Raw genomic sequence first — 16,692 nt, 5'->3', positions numbered from 1 at the left:
TCCTCTTCCTCTATGCCTTCTTGCTAAGATGACAATTAAGAAAACAAATAAACAAACAAACAAACAAATAAAAGAAATAAAAGAAATTAAGGAATCACTAGGAATCCCTTGACAGACTTAGAAAAGAATCCTTAGGGCATTATGATATCACAGACATAGATGGTGTCAGCAAATGTACTCGGTAGAAAATGATCATGATCCAGCACTGACACACTCCATGTCAGCATGTGGTGGTTGTGCTGACTTCCCACATCACACTTCCCAAGGTGAAAGGAACTCTGATACCAATGCCAGCATCTATTCTACAGAGTATATGCAGAAGTGCTCTTCTGCAGACAGTACCCCTGTGTAGGGTTAGAATAAACACTGTTCTGCCGTGCTCATGCACTTGCAGCTTAGGAACATGTTCTTTGCTCTGACACTTCTTTAAGTATCTCGTGTTGTCCTGTGTCATTACACACAGAGTTATAGATATTGCTGGAGTCAGTGTGGCTGTCTTGAGCCATGACAGAGTTACATTTCAGCTGTTCACTGCAGAGCCTCATCTTTCCAAAGGGAGGATAACAAAAAAGAGAAGATAAATGGATGTTCAGACAGAGCTGTGGGAAACCCTGCCACTATGACAGTTCCTCAGGCTGCCTTGGAAAGTCTGTTAGTGCTGTACCTAATGCTTCCTCTCAGGGACACAGCACAGCAAGCCCAGTACAGAACTGCAATAATTTCCTCTGTAGTGTCCAAATCAGTCAGTTATATACACATCCTTGGGGCAAACGCCGATGGATCTCTTTCACCTAAGTCCTTCCATTAAGCCCTTCCACGTGTTTCAAAAATATAGACAAACAAACAAACAATCAAAACAAGAGACAAACCCTTCCTCATTAATAAGACAAATCCTTCCTCATTAATAAGCAATTTTCTCATAAATGAAACCATCTTCAACATTTGTGTATAGCTACTTGTCTTCTGCAATTTGGCACTGCAAAGGACACCTCTTGAACACAGCTTTATCTGTTGCTTAGGCACTCTCACTTCCCCCAGTGACTAATTCTGTACTCATGAATTACCTTGTTTTTTTTTTTAAAGTAAGGACAATGCTAATGCATTCAAGCAGTCCACCCTTTTTCAGCAGCACTTTTAAGAGGCACTGTGTTTGGAAAATGTTTGTTCCTTTCTCCCCCATCCAATCTAGGTTTACATGTGAATATTTCAAATAGCCTACAGCTGAGTAATTACTATGAAAAACAAGATTTTCCATCCAAGTTTCATTACAAAGGAAAGCACTAGGTAATACAGGTGTTTTTTGTACATGTAAACAGTCTGTTTAGGCTGAACACATCACTGTCTACAATCACAAAACAAAAATAAGAGCAGAGTTGCCCTTCCTGCTGCAGGGTGTTCTGTCTGAGTGACTGAGGAGTCCGGTTTTTTTTCTTAAAATTTGACAGTGTGGCACTGGAAAAGCATAATACATTTTCTGACCACTTTTCCTACAGGAAAAAAGGGTTTCAGAATTGTGGTTCTGATGTTACCTGCTTTCTGTAAGAAACATGCCATGCACATTTGCAAAGTCTTCCTACTTGCCAGACAGTTGATACCCTGCTTGAAAGGAATTCCATCAGAGCAGCAGTTTTGGTGGTTATCTTGTCTTTCCAAAAAAGAAAAATGCTAAAAATCAACTTTTCTAGAAGCAAACCATGTTCATGTGAACAGTAAATTCATCAACAGAAGTACTGTTTTTGCAAGCCCTTCTTTTTGGCTGACTTCATCTGGAGCCAGTACAAGCCCACGAGGCTGCTGTGGAAGAGGCAGCCAGGACAAAGGTGGGAGCAGACTGCAGACGGACATAAAATCTAAGTGAAACTTGGAAGTTACAAGGCAAGTGGTGGTGAAAACAAGAGCAGATCCAGAGCTACTGAGTCCCAGTCTCTCCTCTGCATTAATAAATGAACCTCACAGGCATGACTCATTACAAGCAAGTGTATCTACATGTGTATCTTAATCTACATCCCTACTCACGATGTTAATTGTTAATTTTGATGAAATGATGTCTCTTGATGTCTGATAGAATTGTAGAACTGTGCAGGTTGGAAAAGACCTTCAAGAACAAGTCCAACTACAACCTAACCATACTACTGTAACAACCCTTTGCTAAATCATGTCCCTGAGCACCAGATCCAAACAGCTTTTAATCATATTCAGGATGGTGACTCAACCACCTCCCTGGGAAGCCAATTTCAGTGCTTAACAATCCTTACTGTAAATAAGTGTTTCCTGATATTCAACCTAAACTTACTCTTGAGGCCATTTCCCCTTGTCCTGCCACCTGTCACCAGTGAGAAAAGACCAGCCTCGCTCTTGCTGTCATCACCTTTCCGGTACTGGAAGAGAGCAATAAAGTCACCCCTCAGCCATTTTTTACCCCACATTGAAGAGTCCCAGTTCCTTCAGTTGCTCCTCGTAGGGCATGTTCTCCAAGCCCTTCAAAAGCCTTGCTGCCCTTCTTTGGAACTGCTCTAGTACCTCCATGTAGGCACCTTCCATCAGGCAGCTTTCCAGCCACTCCTCCCCAAGCCTATAGGGTTGCCTGGGGTTTTGTTACCAAAATGCAGGACCCAACACTTGGCCCTATTGAAACTCATACAGTTTTCCTTGGCCCATCAATCCAGTCTATCCAGGTCCTTCTGTAGTGCCTTTCTCCCGTGTGGCAGATCAGCACTCCCTCTCAACGTGGTGTCATCTGCAAACTTATTAAGGGTGCACTCAATCCCCTTGTCAAGAACGCTAATAAAGATGTTACCAACAGAGCATTCTTGTTGTCACCTTAAGAGCTGAAATGAGAAAAAAAAATGTTCTGATTGTAATTCACTCCAGGATTTTTCCAGGAACCTACGGAAAATCTGGAGAGGGATACTTTACATGAGATTGTAGTGACAGGACTGGGCATAATGGCTTTAAACTAACAAGAGATTAGACTAGGTATAAGAAAAAAAACGTGGAGAGGCTGGTAAGGAAAAAGCTGCCCAGTAAAGCTGAGGGTGCCCCATTCCAGGAGGTGTTCCAGGCCAGCTTGGATGGAGCTTAGGGCAACCTGGCCTACCCACACCCTCACGTAGGGGTTCAAGCTTTTGGCAGATGTGGGAAGCCTGACAACCAGTGAGGACCGAGGCAAAGCACTCATTGAGTACCTCAGCTTTTTCTGCATCTGAGGAAGCCTGCTCCCCATTACCTTTCATCAGAGGGGGAACACCCTCCTTGGCCTGCCTCCTCTTGTCTGTGTACCTGTAGAACCCATTATATTTCAGTTCCCTCACCAAGTTCAGCTCTGTCTGCACCTTGGCTTTCCTAATCCTATCTCTACACACACAGACAACAGCCCTGTATTCCTCCCAGGACACACAACCCTGCTTTCCCTTCCTGTTCATTTCCTTTTTCCCTCAGTTTGAGTTGCCGGTCCTTGCTCAGCCACATCGGTTGCCTGCCTCCCCTGCTCAGCTTCTTCTGCAGGGGGATGGACAGCTCTTATGCTCTCAGAAGGGTGTCCCTAAAAAGCTGCCAGCTGTTCTTTACTCATACCCTTAGGGACAGTTTCCCAGGGAATCCCATCCAGCAGTTCCTTGAGCAGCCCAAATTTTGCTCTCCTGAAGCTCATGGTCCTGACTCTGCTTTTTGCCAGACCTGCATTCCTTCAGGTCACCAACTCCACCAGGGCATGGTCACTACAGCCCACTACACTACACAAAAAAACAAAACAAACAAAAAAAAAAAACAACAAAAAAAACAAAAAACCAAGAAGAAAAAGGTTGTAACCGGTCTAAGAATTGGAATAACCAGAGGATGTGCTTTCCCCCATGTTGTGGTTTTGTGATTTCTGTAGCCTGTATTCCACATCAGACCATCACGCAGAGCAGCGGCAGTTAAAGAGTTCACGTTCCGGTTTCGTGTTACCGCCATTTGAGGCATTTGGGCTTCCCGGAGGGGAGGGGTGGGCGGCATCCCCGTTGGACTCGGCGCGCAGGGGAAGCGGGGTGGGACTCTGCAGCAGACCCAGTCTCTGTGCGGCTTGGGCTGTCTCGTCTGGCCGCGGAGCAAAGCGCTTGCTTCCCTCGCAGCGTCGTGGTTCGACTCCTACTTTGGGTTCTCTCGTCTCTCTTGCTTTGCTTCATTTGGTTCCATTTAGTAAATCACCGTTCCTCCTCAGATCGCTGCCCTTGTGTTTGCTCTCTGTTAGAACAATTTGCTCGCTCTCTTGCCCTTCCCCCTCGCTCGGACCGTCGGGTCCCGGGGAAAAAGCTTTCCTTTTTCTTTCCCCGCTCCTGTCTCTCTTTCTTGTTTTGCTTTTCCCTGTCACGAACTTAATCTAGGGATAACTCCGTGACACCACCCAAATAGGAATCGGCAGCAATACTTAGATTCATTCCTTTGAAATCCAGTGATGAGGATAAGCCACGTGTTGCTGTTACAAAAATCCTGACGCTTTTGGAAAAGGCAAAAAGTCGATCATGTGAGACAAAGAAGTAAAGTGAAACTAAATACTTTTATTGTACTTCTGGAAACAAATCAGAGAAACAGAGGAAGCAAAGTGTATTATCTTTGCTGTAGAGAATACATAGTGCTTCTTCAGTTCCAGATGAAAAAGCCAGATTTAACCAAATCAGAAATCCCTGTACTGAATGGTCTTATAAATGCTAGGTGAGAAGCAATCTGTGATGTAGTGATGAAGAAGGAAGAGCTGCTTGGCAGAAGTGGTACCTGACATGATAAACAGCTGTGGAGAACAGGAAATCTGCATGGGTATTGAATCACGAGAACTGCTTTTCTACATCATGAGAAAGGCCTCTCAAGTGACTTGAGCTGATAGAAGCTGGAGGACAGGAGCTTGAGTGAATGTAAGCTCAAGAACAGCGAGCAGAGGAGGCCATGAAGCTTGTTGCCTCCAGCATCAGAGTGACTAGGGTATTTCATTCGCAGCCTTGAGAGAGACTGAAGGGACATGCAGGCCTTGACAAGATCTCTGGTGCATTCCTGAGCACTGGGTGCAGGTGGTGTCTGATGTGTGGGGCTGCTCCCAGCCGGGGTGGCCAGCACCTGCGTTGCTTGTGCTGGTGTTTCCTCAGTGCTGGTGGAAACTCTGCCTTGGACCTGCTGGTTTCTGGCAGGGTCCTTGTCTGGTGGCTACGCGACGCCTTATGTATGTCAAGTTGTAGAACTTGCGTGTGGTGTGTGCAGGCTTGAGAGGGGATGCAGGGACATCCAGGGATGGTACACAAGTTGGCAGAGGCTCTCTCTCCTCCCCTGAGATGCTGCTGTGGCTGAATGTGTCCCTGATCTCCAGCTGTCCACCTGTGAGAGAAGCAAAGCAGAAACACTGAGTTAGTAGGCACCTTTCCCTGCATGACCCACTTGTCCCTGCTCTTGCATGGAACCTGAGGGCAGCACTCAGTTCAGTGATTGCTGCAGCCCTGTTCCTTTGTGCCAAGCTGCCAGAGAGCTGCTCGCTGTGAGGCACCCTCATGCCCCAGCTGTCCATTGCAACAGTCCCTGACACACACTGGCAGCTGCCTGGCCGTGGCAGGGCTCAACCTGCCACACTTCCCACAGTGTGCACACTCTTGAGCCTGCCTCCACTTACTTCACACCTGCTGCCCACCACCTGCGTCTTGCTCACCTCCTGCTGAAGGTTTCCAGGCACTGGAGACGCTGGAGGCAGGGCCTCTGCATCACCAAATGATGTGCTCCCTGGATCTTTGGCTGCCACTGTCACAGCGTCTCTCTCAGCAGTGTCTTTTCCTCCTTCCTGCTCATCTGTCAGAACAGCACTTGTGGTTGAAGAGCAATGACAGCAGGGCAGGAAGCTGCTCCCTCTCCTGGCAGAGCTGGCCCTCTCTTTGCTGCTCTTGACATCCAGCATGGCCTGAGAAGTGCCAGCACCTTTGGCACCATTGTCTGCTGCCTGCTCTGCTGCCAGGAAACATGAAGTAGAGACCCTGTCAGCATCTCTGGTGTCAGCATCTCCGGTGTCTTCCTGAGCACTGGCAGCAGATTGTGTCTCATCCTCGGGGCCTTTCCCAGCCTTGGGGGCCAGCACCTGGGTTGTTTGTGCTGGTGTGCTCACAGTGATGGTGGGTGCACGTCGCCCAGGCCGTGTTGGCTTCAGGCAGGCTCCTGGTCGTGTGGCTCCCAAACGCACCCAATATGCTAGCCTGAGGAACTTGGGCGTTCTTTCTGCAGGCTTGAGGGGGAGTGCATGGACACAGATCTGCCTGCCAGCCCTCGGCCCTCGCTGCCGTATCCTGGTAATGATGGCTCTGCCTCTTGGAAAATGCCCGGAGGCTATTGGTGGCAATGAATAGAATCTGGGGACTCGTCCCCGAGCAGTGGCTGCATTCTGGGGCGCAGCTGGCAGTGACACCGCCCGCCGTGGGAGAGGCGGCAAGGCTGGCAGAGGCCGTCTCCCTTCCCCAGAGCCTCTGCCGCGGGGCAGTCCCTGCCCGAGCTCCATTCTGTCCGCCTGCAAGAGAAGCCATGTGGAAACCTGAAGTTAGCAGAGTCCTTTCCTCTCACGCCGCACCGGTCCCTGTCGGAAGGGCTCCCGCAGGGCCCCGAAGGCCAGCACCCAGCTCACGGCCGCTGCCGCCCCGTTCCCTAGAGCAGAACGGTCACAGTCCGGCTGCACCCCCAGCAGTGCCCAGCACACGCCAGCAGCCACGTGGCTGCAGCAGGCTCGTCCTGCTGGGAGCGGTCTCCGCCAGCAGCTGCCACCTGCTGGTTGGCTGCTCCTTGCACTCTGGAAGACCTTCCCATTTCCCTTGGGCTCCCTACCTGTGCACGGCGGCTCCCAGAGGCTGGTGCTCTGTCCACGTGGGGCAGTGGTGGCAGATGGATCCCACGGACGGACAAACCCTGGTCCCGGCTGCCTGGCAGCACAGCTTGCTGCGGCCTGCGGCCCACCTGTGTAGGGAGAAGGAGGCCTGGGTTGCAGGTGGCTGCATTACCACCAGCGTCCCTGGCAAAGCCCCCATGAGGAGGCTGTTCCCGGACACAGACAGCCCTGCTGAGCTGGGTCCTACTGCTCTCTGCCTCGGGTGCAGAGCTGTCCTGGGAGTCGGCTGGTGCCCAGGAAACGCCCCGGGGCAGGAGGAGCGGTGCCCTGGCCACAGGTGCTCAGGGCCCGCCATGGCACCCCACCCGCTGCTGTGCCCCCTGCCCCGGTGCTTTGGGTGCCGTGGTATCCCTCTCCCTCCCAGCACATCCCGCACCTGGCGCTGTTCCCTCACGCTCGGCAGTTCTTTCTCGGCCTGGGAGCGGGCTTCCTGGTCTTCCTCCTTCGCCATCTCTGTATCTGTTCACTACAGGCACCCAGGGAAGCTGCTGCCTCCTCACGGAGCTGCTCGCTTGAGAGTGAGCAGCACGGGGACTCTGGCCCCTAAAGGCACCGGGACACCACCATGTCACGCTGGTCTTTGGGGGTGGCTGCCCCATGCATCACAAAGTCCCGGTAGTTGCCATCCTGGCGGCCCCCCACATGGTCAGCATCTCCACGGATCCCTTCTCACACTATCACAGAATCTCTGGGGTTGGAAAGGACCTCTGGAGAACACTGGATCTGCCAAAGTTGCGTGGTGCCATCGGCAAACTTGCTGAGAGTGCACTGAATGCCATCATTTATGTCACTGATAAAGACACTGAAGTGCATCACTGTTCCCTGGGGGACACTGCTTGTTACTGACCTCCACCTGGTCATAGAGCCATTGACCACAACCCTCTGTCTGTGAACTTCCAATCATTTCCTTACCCAATGAGCAGTCTACCCTTCAAATCCTGTCTTTCCAGCTTAGAGAGAAGGATGTGGTGGGGGACCATGTCAACAGCCTTGCAGTAGATAGAGACGTCAGTTGCCTTCCCTTTCTCCACTGATGCTGTCACTCCATCACAGAAGAACTCCAGATTGGCCAGGAAAGATGTGCCCAGGGATTTGTTTACATTAAGTCAATTCCCATTCCTCCTCAGATCGTTGCTGTTGTGTTTTCTCTTTGTTAAAGCTGTCTGCTTGCTCTCTGCCCTTCCCGCTCTCCCAGAGCACATGGCCCAGGGCCTGCCAGGTCGCATAGTATTTTTTCTTTAAAAGAAAAATAAAATAGAATTTAATACTTGCTTCAGAGAGGCATTCTGGAGATAAAATCCTGACATTTTTGAAGAGCAAGGAAGCACTGTGATTCTCATTGTCGAGGTCTACCTTACTGTTTATATCTTATCTAAGAAATTCGTGTTTTCTTGTTTCTTACTGTAGCCCCCATTTTAGTAAGCACAGCTCTGCCTCTCCTCAGTGCTCAGGCAAGTTCTTTCCTTGCTTTCTCTTGTGCTGCTTTTCTGAACACTGTAACAAAACAGTACAATGGGTTTCTTCTAAGCAGAGTAAAGTCTTTTTCCAGGCTTTCTTGAATTCTGACACCCTAAGATGAAGTGCTAAGGAAAGAATATAGAATTCACTGGTGCTGTGGTCCTCATGCAGTTATTCAATTATTTTCTTTTTCCCATGTCTTTTGTTTGCTTTTTCCTCATTTTCTGTTAATGAGCACTGTGGTTTCCAAGAAGTCTTTTCCCCTAGAGATTAGCTGATGATGTCTTTGCAGGAAAGAAATGTTTTAGTATCACAGATCCTTTATTTTACATTTAAAGTGTTTTTCTGTTGAACCAGAGACACTAAAGGCTGCAATTCTAAGTAATCAAGCAACTTAGAGACACATGACAATGAGCTTAATCTTACATGTGCTTTATGGCAACTTTTACTCTGGTAGCAATTTGCCAGTTAGTGACACACAGAAAAAGGAGCCTGAAAGAACCAGGGAGACTGGTGTGAAGCTAATCTGAGTAGAATAGAGGGCAGGTTTCAGCTCTAATTTTCTAAAGAACTTGGCAAAACTATATACTTCTTTTCACAAATAAAACAAGAAGCAAGTAGGGGGAGAGAAGGCAAAATCTTTATAAAAAGAAGCCAACATCCAGCCAGTATTGATTAACTTCAACAGAACTCTTGCTGCTTTTCTTTTAGTAGGAATCAGTAAAGCTGTTGATGACTCATATGAGTGCATAAAAACAGTCCAATGCCTCACATAAAGAACAATAAGAAAATGATATCAAATAGCCCACTATAAACTCTCATTATTTGTCAATTATCTAACAGGGAAGCAGCCCAGGGAAGATGAATGAAGGTGTGAATACCTATGATATACAGCTTTTGGTGGCAGTAAAATGTATTTATCTCAGTGCTATTTGAACATCTTCTTGAAGAAGTTGACAGTTTAAAATAAAGCTTCTTTGAAAGAATAAATTCTGTTTAATGCTGGATTATCACTAAATTTTAATTGAGCCTTTACTTAAAATTTACTGAATGTATTCTACAGTACTAGCATGCTCAGTTGTTTGCCAGAGTTTTCCTCATCATGCATGGATAACTGTAGAATGGAAGATAATGGAACTGTAAATCAAAATATAGTAGCATTTCACATTATCACTTGCCTTGTGGCTCACACCTTTACACGTGGTATAATTCTGCCAGCACTTATGAAATATACTAAAGCTTTCCCTGACAGATGGCACCAACCTATGGAGAACTGACTTTATGCTGAGTGTATACTGGATGTTAACTCCAAAATATTAAGATGTAACAAACCAGACAGATATTAGTTCTGCTTCTTTCTTTCAAAGTATATGTTGCAGTGTGCTACCATTCCTCCTTTTCTTATGTCGTTGTATTGTTTGTTTTGTTCCCACAAATTGATTAGGGAAGACCCTGGACTCTGAGTCTTTAATTTACTAAAATTGCCTGAAACAAATAGGTTCCCATAGTTGCAAATTTGATGGAATAAGAATGCAGAAGTAGTTTGTGTCAGCGCAGGAGACAGAGATTAGCAATGGAAACAATGCAGAGAAGCAATTGATGCAGCTGTATTTCTGCCAGTATCTGTAGGTAAAACCCTCCATGACCTCTACTGGCTGAGGAAATGGTGTGTACTTTCAGCAAAGATGTGTGCAGCACCAAGAACTAGCTGCCCACTGCGGCTCTAAAGGGTTTCTGTTCACAGTGCTGCAACAGAAATTAGCTGTGTTTCAGCCAGTGGGCCCAAGCTTTCAAGTCAAATTGGCTAGGACAATGTGTCTTTGTACAAGGGCCTTGATGCACTCAGTTAGTACATTATCTGCTATGTTGTCTGCGGTCATAACTCAGGTGTCTAAGATGCATTCCCCTTGAGCACTCAGACTCCAGTTCTTTCTTAGTAATCTGGTTTTTGAAGCCTGTCATGTTGTCTAGGACCAAGCTTGGTAAAACAAATGTGATCTACAAAATGTTTCGGAAAGTGAAATACTGACAGTCTGTTCCTCACACTAATGGACTGTTTTTTGAAGTGAGCAATAAATGGACATTTAGAAATTTTCTGCTTTGGAATAAAATAACAATGAAATTTGATCTAGAAATTGAGAAAGGAAATAATCTGCATTTATAACATCAGTAACTATACCACTATGGCAGAGAAAATTGATAAAAGATACATGCCTGCCCCAGATATCCCAAAAATAAATGTTTATCTTATAAAAGAACTCAAAATCCTTTCTGCATTAGGAGTTGTTCTGAAGGATTACCTGTATGAAAAAGCAAAGAGACATGGATCTTAGCATGGCTCACGTGTTAAACACAACAAGATCAAACAAAAGAAATGGTGAACTGTGCTGATAGGGTTACAAACACATGTAAATACTCAGACACTCCAAATGACTACTTGGCCCACACTGGTTTTGACTGATCACCAAATCAAGTGTATGTGTGCACCTCATACAACAGCATTCTCATATCACATGAAATATTTCAGCACAAATGCAGATAAACATGAGTAAAATTTGGGTCCAAAATTCTTTATAAAGACTGTTTACCTTTTCTCCAGTTGTGCAAATGTATCTTTAAAGACAGTGCATATTTTTTATCATTGGCACTGACTGTAGAGAATTGTTTGTGAAGGAGAGGGTGTGCATGTGTATGTGTACATATTTACTAGTTATAAATAAGGATACATAAGTTATATATAAGGATAAGGAACAGGTTTGCAACACTACATTAAATATCACACAAATACATTCAGAATGCAATGGGAAAGCACAGAGATATGGTTGGTATTACAGTGTCTGCAGTATTCACATTTTCCAGTATTCCAGAAATCTCACATACCTCTCATTAGCTAAGAAACAGATTGAACAAATGTAAAGGATTCTGCACATTTTATTGTATTTTATTTTTCTTACTGTTTCTGGAATGTCAGTTCATGCTAACGTAAGTATGTATGTACAAATACATAAGTTATAACAATACAACATAACAAGAAAATAACCTTCATAGTTTAATACAAAAGCGTATTCATGTTGGAAGGGACTGCAGGAGGTCTTTCACATCTACATGGAGTTAGAGGTGCATTTAAATACATTCATTAAAATAGCTCTTCTGATTTCTGTGGTACTTCTGACGTTTAGAATCTACAATACTACATGCAATATGTAAACCAACTACTGGGAAGTAAAGATGAAATAAACAAGAAGAAAACGTAATTTTTTTCTTAAGAGTCTTAAAACGAGCCGCGGTAGAGTTTTTGATGTATTAATTTGAATTTACAGTGAAGCTCAAAGAAGCTCAAATTTGCATGTAGCTATGAAAGTTGAGAAAGCCTAAAAAAGTTCAGTGCAACACTGTGACTATAATGCCCATCAGCTGAAACCCTCCTTGACTGATCCTCCCTAAAGCAGCAATATTGCAGATAGAATATAAAAATAAATAAAAAGCAAAAACCCAATAAGCCCTGCCTATGTAATTTAATTACCCTCTACAGATGCATTAAGTGCAGTGTATATGGGAAAATTACCTTGCATGCACTGACTTGAATTTCTAATGATGCATTGTATGTGCTCTACACTCATTGCACTAAGCTGGTATCATGCTGTGATCACATTTGCAGCTTCAAGTATCCATCATGTTTTGACTCTTTGCAAGTTTTTAAGACTTATACAGGTCATTTATTTTTTAGCTGTTCCTTTGCTTGTGTGCTTGTATACATCATTAAGCAAACTTTTTTTTTTTCTTTTTTTTTCTTTTTCTAAAAGTGCCTGCAAATTATATCTGTGAATTGCTAAATCAGCTTAGAGAGGGGACAGGGACATTAATGCAAACTGCAGGTGGTTTCCTGCTGTGTTACCCTACTGTGAGTTAAAATCAGCTTAAAATATATGTCTGGCATTTTCACTAAGTGCAGTGTCACAGGAGTCAATGTGTTTACATAGTTTAAATCATTGAAGAGTCTAATCCCTTAAGTTTTCCTACTGATAATCACAAATGAAAACAGTATTTCTTATAGCAAGGTAAAGCATTTAATCTTTTTTATGCTTCTTAGGCAACAGGCTATTGAATCCTTGTTTCTGAATTGTTAAGTCCTGACATCAATACAATGGTGAATCTTTGGCTAGCAGTGATGAAAACTAGGTTTGGGAATCAGATCTGAAGTGTGTATTCACTGCAGAGTCCAAGGCTAATGAAAGTTTAATAAGATCACAGATTGGTTTGGAATGGAAGGGACCTCAAAACCCACTCCTCAGTCCTAACCCCCTACAATGGGCAGGTTGCCACCCACCATGTGAGGCTACACATGGCCCTTCCCACGGCGGTCCAAGAGCCTCGTGTTCTCTCTATTCCTGTAGGAACCAAGAAGAAAGGCGTTCAGCTCTGGGCTGTGGAATGAGGGACAGAAATGCTGCAGGGCTTCTCTCAGACCTGTAGTCTGGAAATGTGCTGCCCAGGACAGGCCCCACTCTGTGTGATGCCCAGGGGCCCTCATGCCCAGGTCCCTCTGCATCCAGAGCGCCCAACAGCTGGGGGGTAGGCAGGCAGGAGGCAGCCGAGCCTTGCAGCCCACGGAAGCACAGACAATAGCTCTGGGACTCAAGGCTTGCCGATGCTGCTCCTGGGCCTCTGTAGGAACCAGCACACACTTACAGTTCCCGTGATGTCCCTGGGAGCTGCAGCTTGTTCTGCCAGTCCCCTGGTGCTGTCTGCCCTGCGAGGCTTTGGCATCTGTCCTTCGCCTTTAGCTTCTCTCCCAGCTGTTGGTCGTAGTCCTTTCTCACAGTGTAGGAAGGACGAGGGTCACGCTCCAGCAGGCGGTGGAAGGGGTTCTGCAAAGGCAAAACATCATCGTAAAGAACAGTTGCAAGGAGCTGGGGCTGCCCCTCAGGATGTGGTTGTGCAGGAAATGGCACTGAAGAGCAGCAGGCTCTCTCTCTCAACAACACAGACTCTGCCTTCGCTCCCTGAAGCCAAGGGCCAGCACTGGCATTTCGGACCAGGGGTGGGTGAACGGGCTCCAATGCTTCAGCTGAGGCAGGTGCCTCACACAGTCTTGGTTTAGTCTTCCCATGCCCGTGCCCAGCCAGCTGCTGCTTTTGCCCAGTGACTTGCAGGGCAGTGGGCAGACAGAAGATGCTTCCTCACCAGGTGGCCACAGCAATGCTGCTGTATCCAGGAGCCTTGTTCTGCTCCCCTCCCGAGGAGCAGTGGAAATGCCCTTTCCCTGAGGGTGCTCAGTGCACACTGTACCTGGCTTCTCTCTGCGCTCAGCCTCTGTGTGTACTCCTGGCACTCTGTCTGGATTTCAGCTTCGACCTCCTTGCGCTTGGAGGCCATCAGCACCTGGAGCCGTTTCTCCTCAGTCAGAGCGCGCATCAAGCGCGCTGCCTGCAGGCCAGGGAAACACAACCATTGGCAGCGTCAGTCTCCTGGGGCTTGGGCATGGACCCCTGGGAGGGCAGCAGCTGCTGCTGCCATGTCTGCCCTCCTCTGGAGCACAGGAGGATTCAAGGGTGGTGGATCAATGCCTCTGACATACCACTCTGGAGGACTGCTTGGCACTGGCAGAGGGCTCTGGCTCATCTGGAGGTTTTGGTTGTTCCACCTCTTCAGCATGCACTTCCTGAATCGGTGGCAGGAACCTAAAGAGAGACAGCAGGCTGAGCTGGTGGGAACGCAGGCTGAAGCAGTTTCTCCCCACTTGGCTTGCAGCCCACAGCTCTTCTCCATAAGAACAAGGAATTGTGGAGGTTGTCACCTTGCCATTTCCAGGGCCTTTTGGCGAGGGCCCCAAGACTGAGGGAAATACCTCCCTGGCACAAGCCAGAGCACGGTGTGTCCCCCACCCCCTGCCACTGTACTGCTCCACGAGGCTCACCTGGGTTTAGCTCTTTGCATTTGCATCTCCAGCTCCTTGAATTTTCTCTCTATCCTCAAAACCTGAGACGCCCTGCGTCGAGCCAGCACCACTGGATCATAAATGCTCACTGCATGTGGGAAGCAAGAGAACACCACGTCATCTTTGTGACTGTGCAGATAAGCAGCAGTGGCAGAGCTGCTTGGCTGTGCTCTCCCACACATTGCCACCCTGGGAGCAGAGACACCATTTCAGGGGCTCTTTGCCCCTGCTGGACATCGGTCTCTGTCCAGATCTGCATTCCTCCTGAGCCTATCGTGCTCTGTCTCACCCCCCTCCCAGTAGGAGGGACAAATGGGGAGATGCTTGGGAACTCCAGGGCTTACTGACTGGGGGTTACTTCCCCAGCGGAGAAAAGAATTCCTCATCCAACTGAGGCGCATTCACGTACCTCTTCGGGCACCCCCGCCCCATGACTGTGAATCTCTTCGGGGCTTGAGGGAACTAAGTCGTCTGTAAGTCTTTGGTTCCTGAACTTCAATCCTGGAAACAAGAAGACTCTGATGGGCAAAAGGGGCACCAAGCTCCCTCAGTGCCTGACACTGAGAACCTGTTTGGGTGCCAGTGCTGAGCCCTTGGAGGACTCCCTGTGGGAGCTGAGAGGTCCTCCGGTCCTCTGAAGTCTTCATCAACTTCTGCCTCTGAGCTTCTGTCAACTTCGTGCCACCCCCAAATTGCAAGGACCCTCCTCGCTGCCCCCACACACCCTCCTCCCGCCTCTCTCACCCAGGGCCCACGGCCCATGGACTGGCCCATTGGAATGCTCTGTCTGGGTGGACTGAGCCATGGGCTGAATGAAAGCTCTCCCAGTAAAGGGCTGCTCTTGCCTAAGAGCCATGCAAGGAAAGGGGCCTGAGCAAGAAGCTGCCCCAGAGCATGAGCTGAGCAGCTGCACCCTTGGCCGTCCAGCTGCTACAGGAGTGGCTGTGCTCACCTTGGCAGTATGATGCAGCCATCCTCACTGCGTTGAGTAAATTTGTTTTTGCCTCTGAATGCAATCATGTTCATCATCTTGGGGTCCTGCATTGGGACAGACAGAAGTGAGCAGAGACCACAGACACGTGTCTGTTGCTCCCAAGAGTGGCAAACCTCATCTGGGAGCATTGCAGGGAGCCCTGGAGGTGTGCAAGCTCACCCCAAGAAGAGCAGGCAGCATGTTGCCCGTTGCATCCACCTGCAGTGCACAGCTGTCAAAGAAGTTCATGATTACCTCCTGCCCTCTCACAGAAAGAATGCCAAGGCTGCTGAAGAAGAAGTCAACTTCCTTCTTCCCTCGGAGCGCCTCAGCAAAGAAGAGCAGGGTCTCATGGATGCACTGCTCTACGATTGGTGCACGGAAGTGGATGCTTTCAGCAATCTCCTCAAAGTCCAGCAGATACTCGAACATCTGAACTGCAAAACAAACCCGGACCAACCACATCACTCCCTGCAGGAAAGGCAGGGAAGCTTTGCCACCTGCTCCCAGTGGCTATGGGCTGGGGAGAGCTGGAAGAGACTTTGCTCTTGCCATGTCACAGGGATTTCAGCATGGAGCAAAATGCTGGGGCATTTTTCAGAAGAGTAAAGCAAAGCAAAATTCTTCTTACAAGGAATTTTGGTCTTAGGCTTCTTCAGCTTGTAAAATCTCTGGACGTGATGGCTCATCTGGAAAATGGGCTTATCCACATCCAGAACCCCATCCTTTCCAGTGGCGGCATGAGCTGGCACAACTGCAAAGCTCCCAATCCCGATATCCACCGCCTGAGAAGTCAAACAAGAAGAGGGAACCATGGCAGTGCTGGGTTGGAGGTGGGGAAGATGCTGGTTGACCTGCTGGCCCTGGGCATGGTGCTGTGCGGCCTGCCTGCCACTCGGGTGCAGAGGGACGAGCTGGGCAACGAGTAGGAGGTAAGGCTCACCTTCTTCTCCTGCAGCTGTCTGCAAACGTACTTGGATGTGGCATCCCACACTCTGCAGATTTCTGGAAAGCAAAAGGATCCATCACGCTTGGAGCTGGCAATGCCCAACCACTCTGAAACCCCTTCCCCAACAGAGGAGAGAGCGGATTGCCACCAAGCTCTCCCTTGCCCTCAGCAGAAGCTACTCGCGCTGCTGTAGCTTCCCAGCACAGCTCCTGACCGTGCCCAGCGAGCGGGAAGTGCACACTGCGCCCGGGGCGGGCCTGGAGAGGGAAGGGATGCGCTCTGGGGAAGGGGGTCCTGGCACCGGCTGCGGGCCTGAGCTGCCAAAGCAATCCCTGAGCCAGGCATGGCTCTGCTCGCAGACACCAGGCCCCTCCTGGGTCTGTAACTTTTATTATTGTGTCACAGATAAAAAAGAAATTGATAGACATTGCTGCTGTCTGGAAAAAAAAAAACGTGGCACTTTTCAAATTTTATTAAAAGTAGGAGTTGGAGAA

The 16,692-nt window shown here is 47.9% G+C and overlaps 2 protein-coding genes across 2 annotated transcripts; both read right to left on the bottom strand.

Moving 5' to 3' along the window:
* Window positions 1-4,515: 4,515 nt before the first annotated feature.
* LOC146753762 (uncharacterized) lies at window positions 4,516-6,738 on the bottom strand. Its single transcript, XM_085528022.1, has 2 exons — window positions 5,666-6,738; window positions 4,516-5,340 (listed from the first exon to the last, which is right to left on the bottom strand). The coding sequence occupies exons 1-2, from the start codon at window positions 6,497-6,499 to the stop codon at window positions 5,194-5,196; spliced, it is 981 nt and encodes a 326-aa protein (XP_085384148.1). The 5' UTR covers window positions 6,500-6,738; the 3' UTR covers window positions 4,516-5,193.
* A 6,285-nt stretch (window positions 6,739-13,023) lies between these two features.
* On the bottom strand, window positions 13,024-16,543 carry LOC146753761 (uncharacterized). The gene is made up of 10 exons (XM_085530022.1): window positions 16,378-16,543; window positions 16,193-16,254; window positions 15,881-16,034; window positions 15,430-15,686; window positions 15,229-15,314; window positions 14,686-14,777; window positions 14,256-14,364; window positions 13,917-14,019; window positions 13,628-13,765; window positions 13,024-13,206 (listed from the first exon to the last, which is right to left on the bottom strand). The coding sequence occupies exons 1-10, from the start codon at window positions 16,541-16,543 to the stop codon at window positions 13,024-13,026; spliced, it is 1,350 nt and encodes a 449-aa protein (XP_085386148.1).
* Window positions 16,544-16,692: the final 149 nt, after the last annotated feature.

Source organism: Coturnix japonica, chromosome Z, assembly GCF_054131305.1.
Source record: "Coturnix japonica strain WE chromosome Z, WE-NBRP24, whole genome shotgun sequence".
Lineage (NCBI taxonomy): Eukaryota > Metazoa > Chordata > Aves > Galliformes > Phasianidae > Coturnix > Coturnix japonica.
The sequence above is the reverse complement of the archived record's forward strand: the minus strand, read 5'-3'. Positions and strand labels throughout refer to the sequence as shown.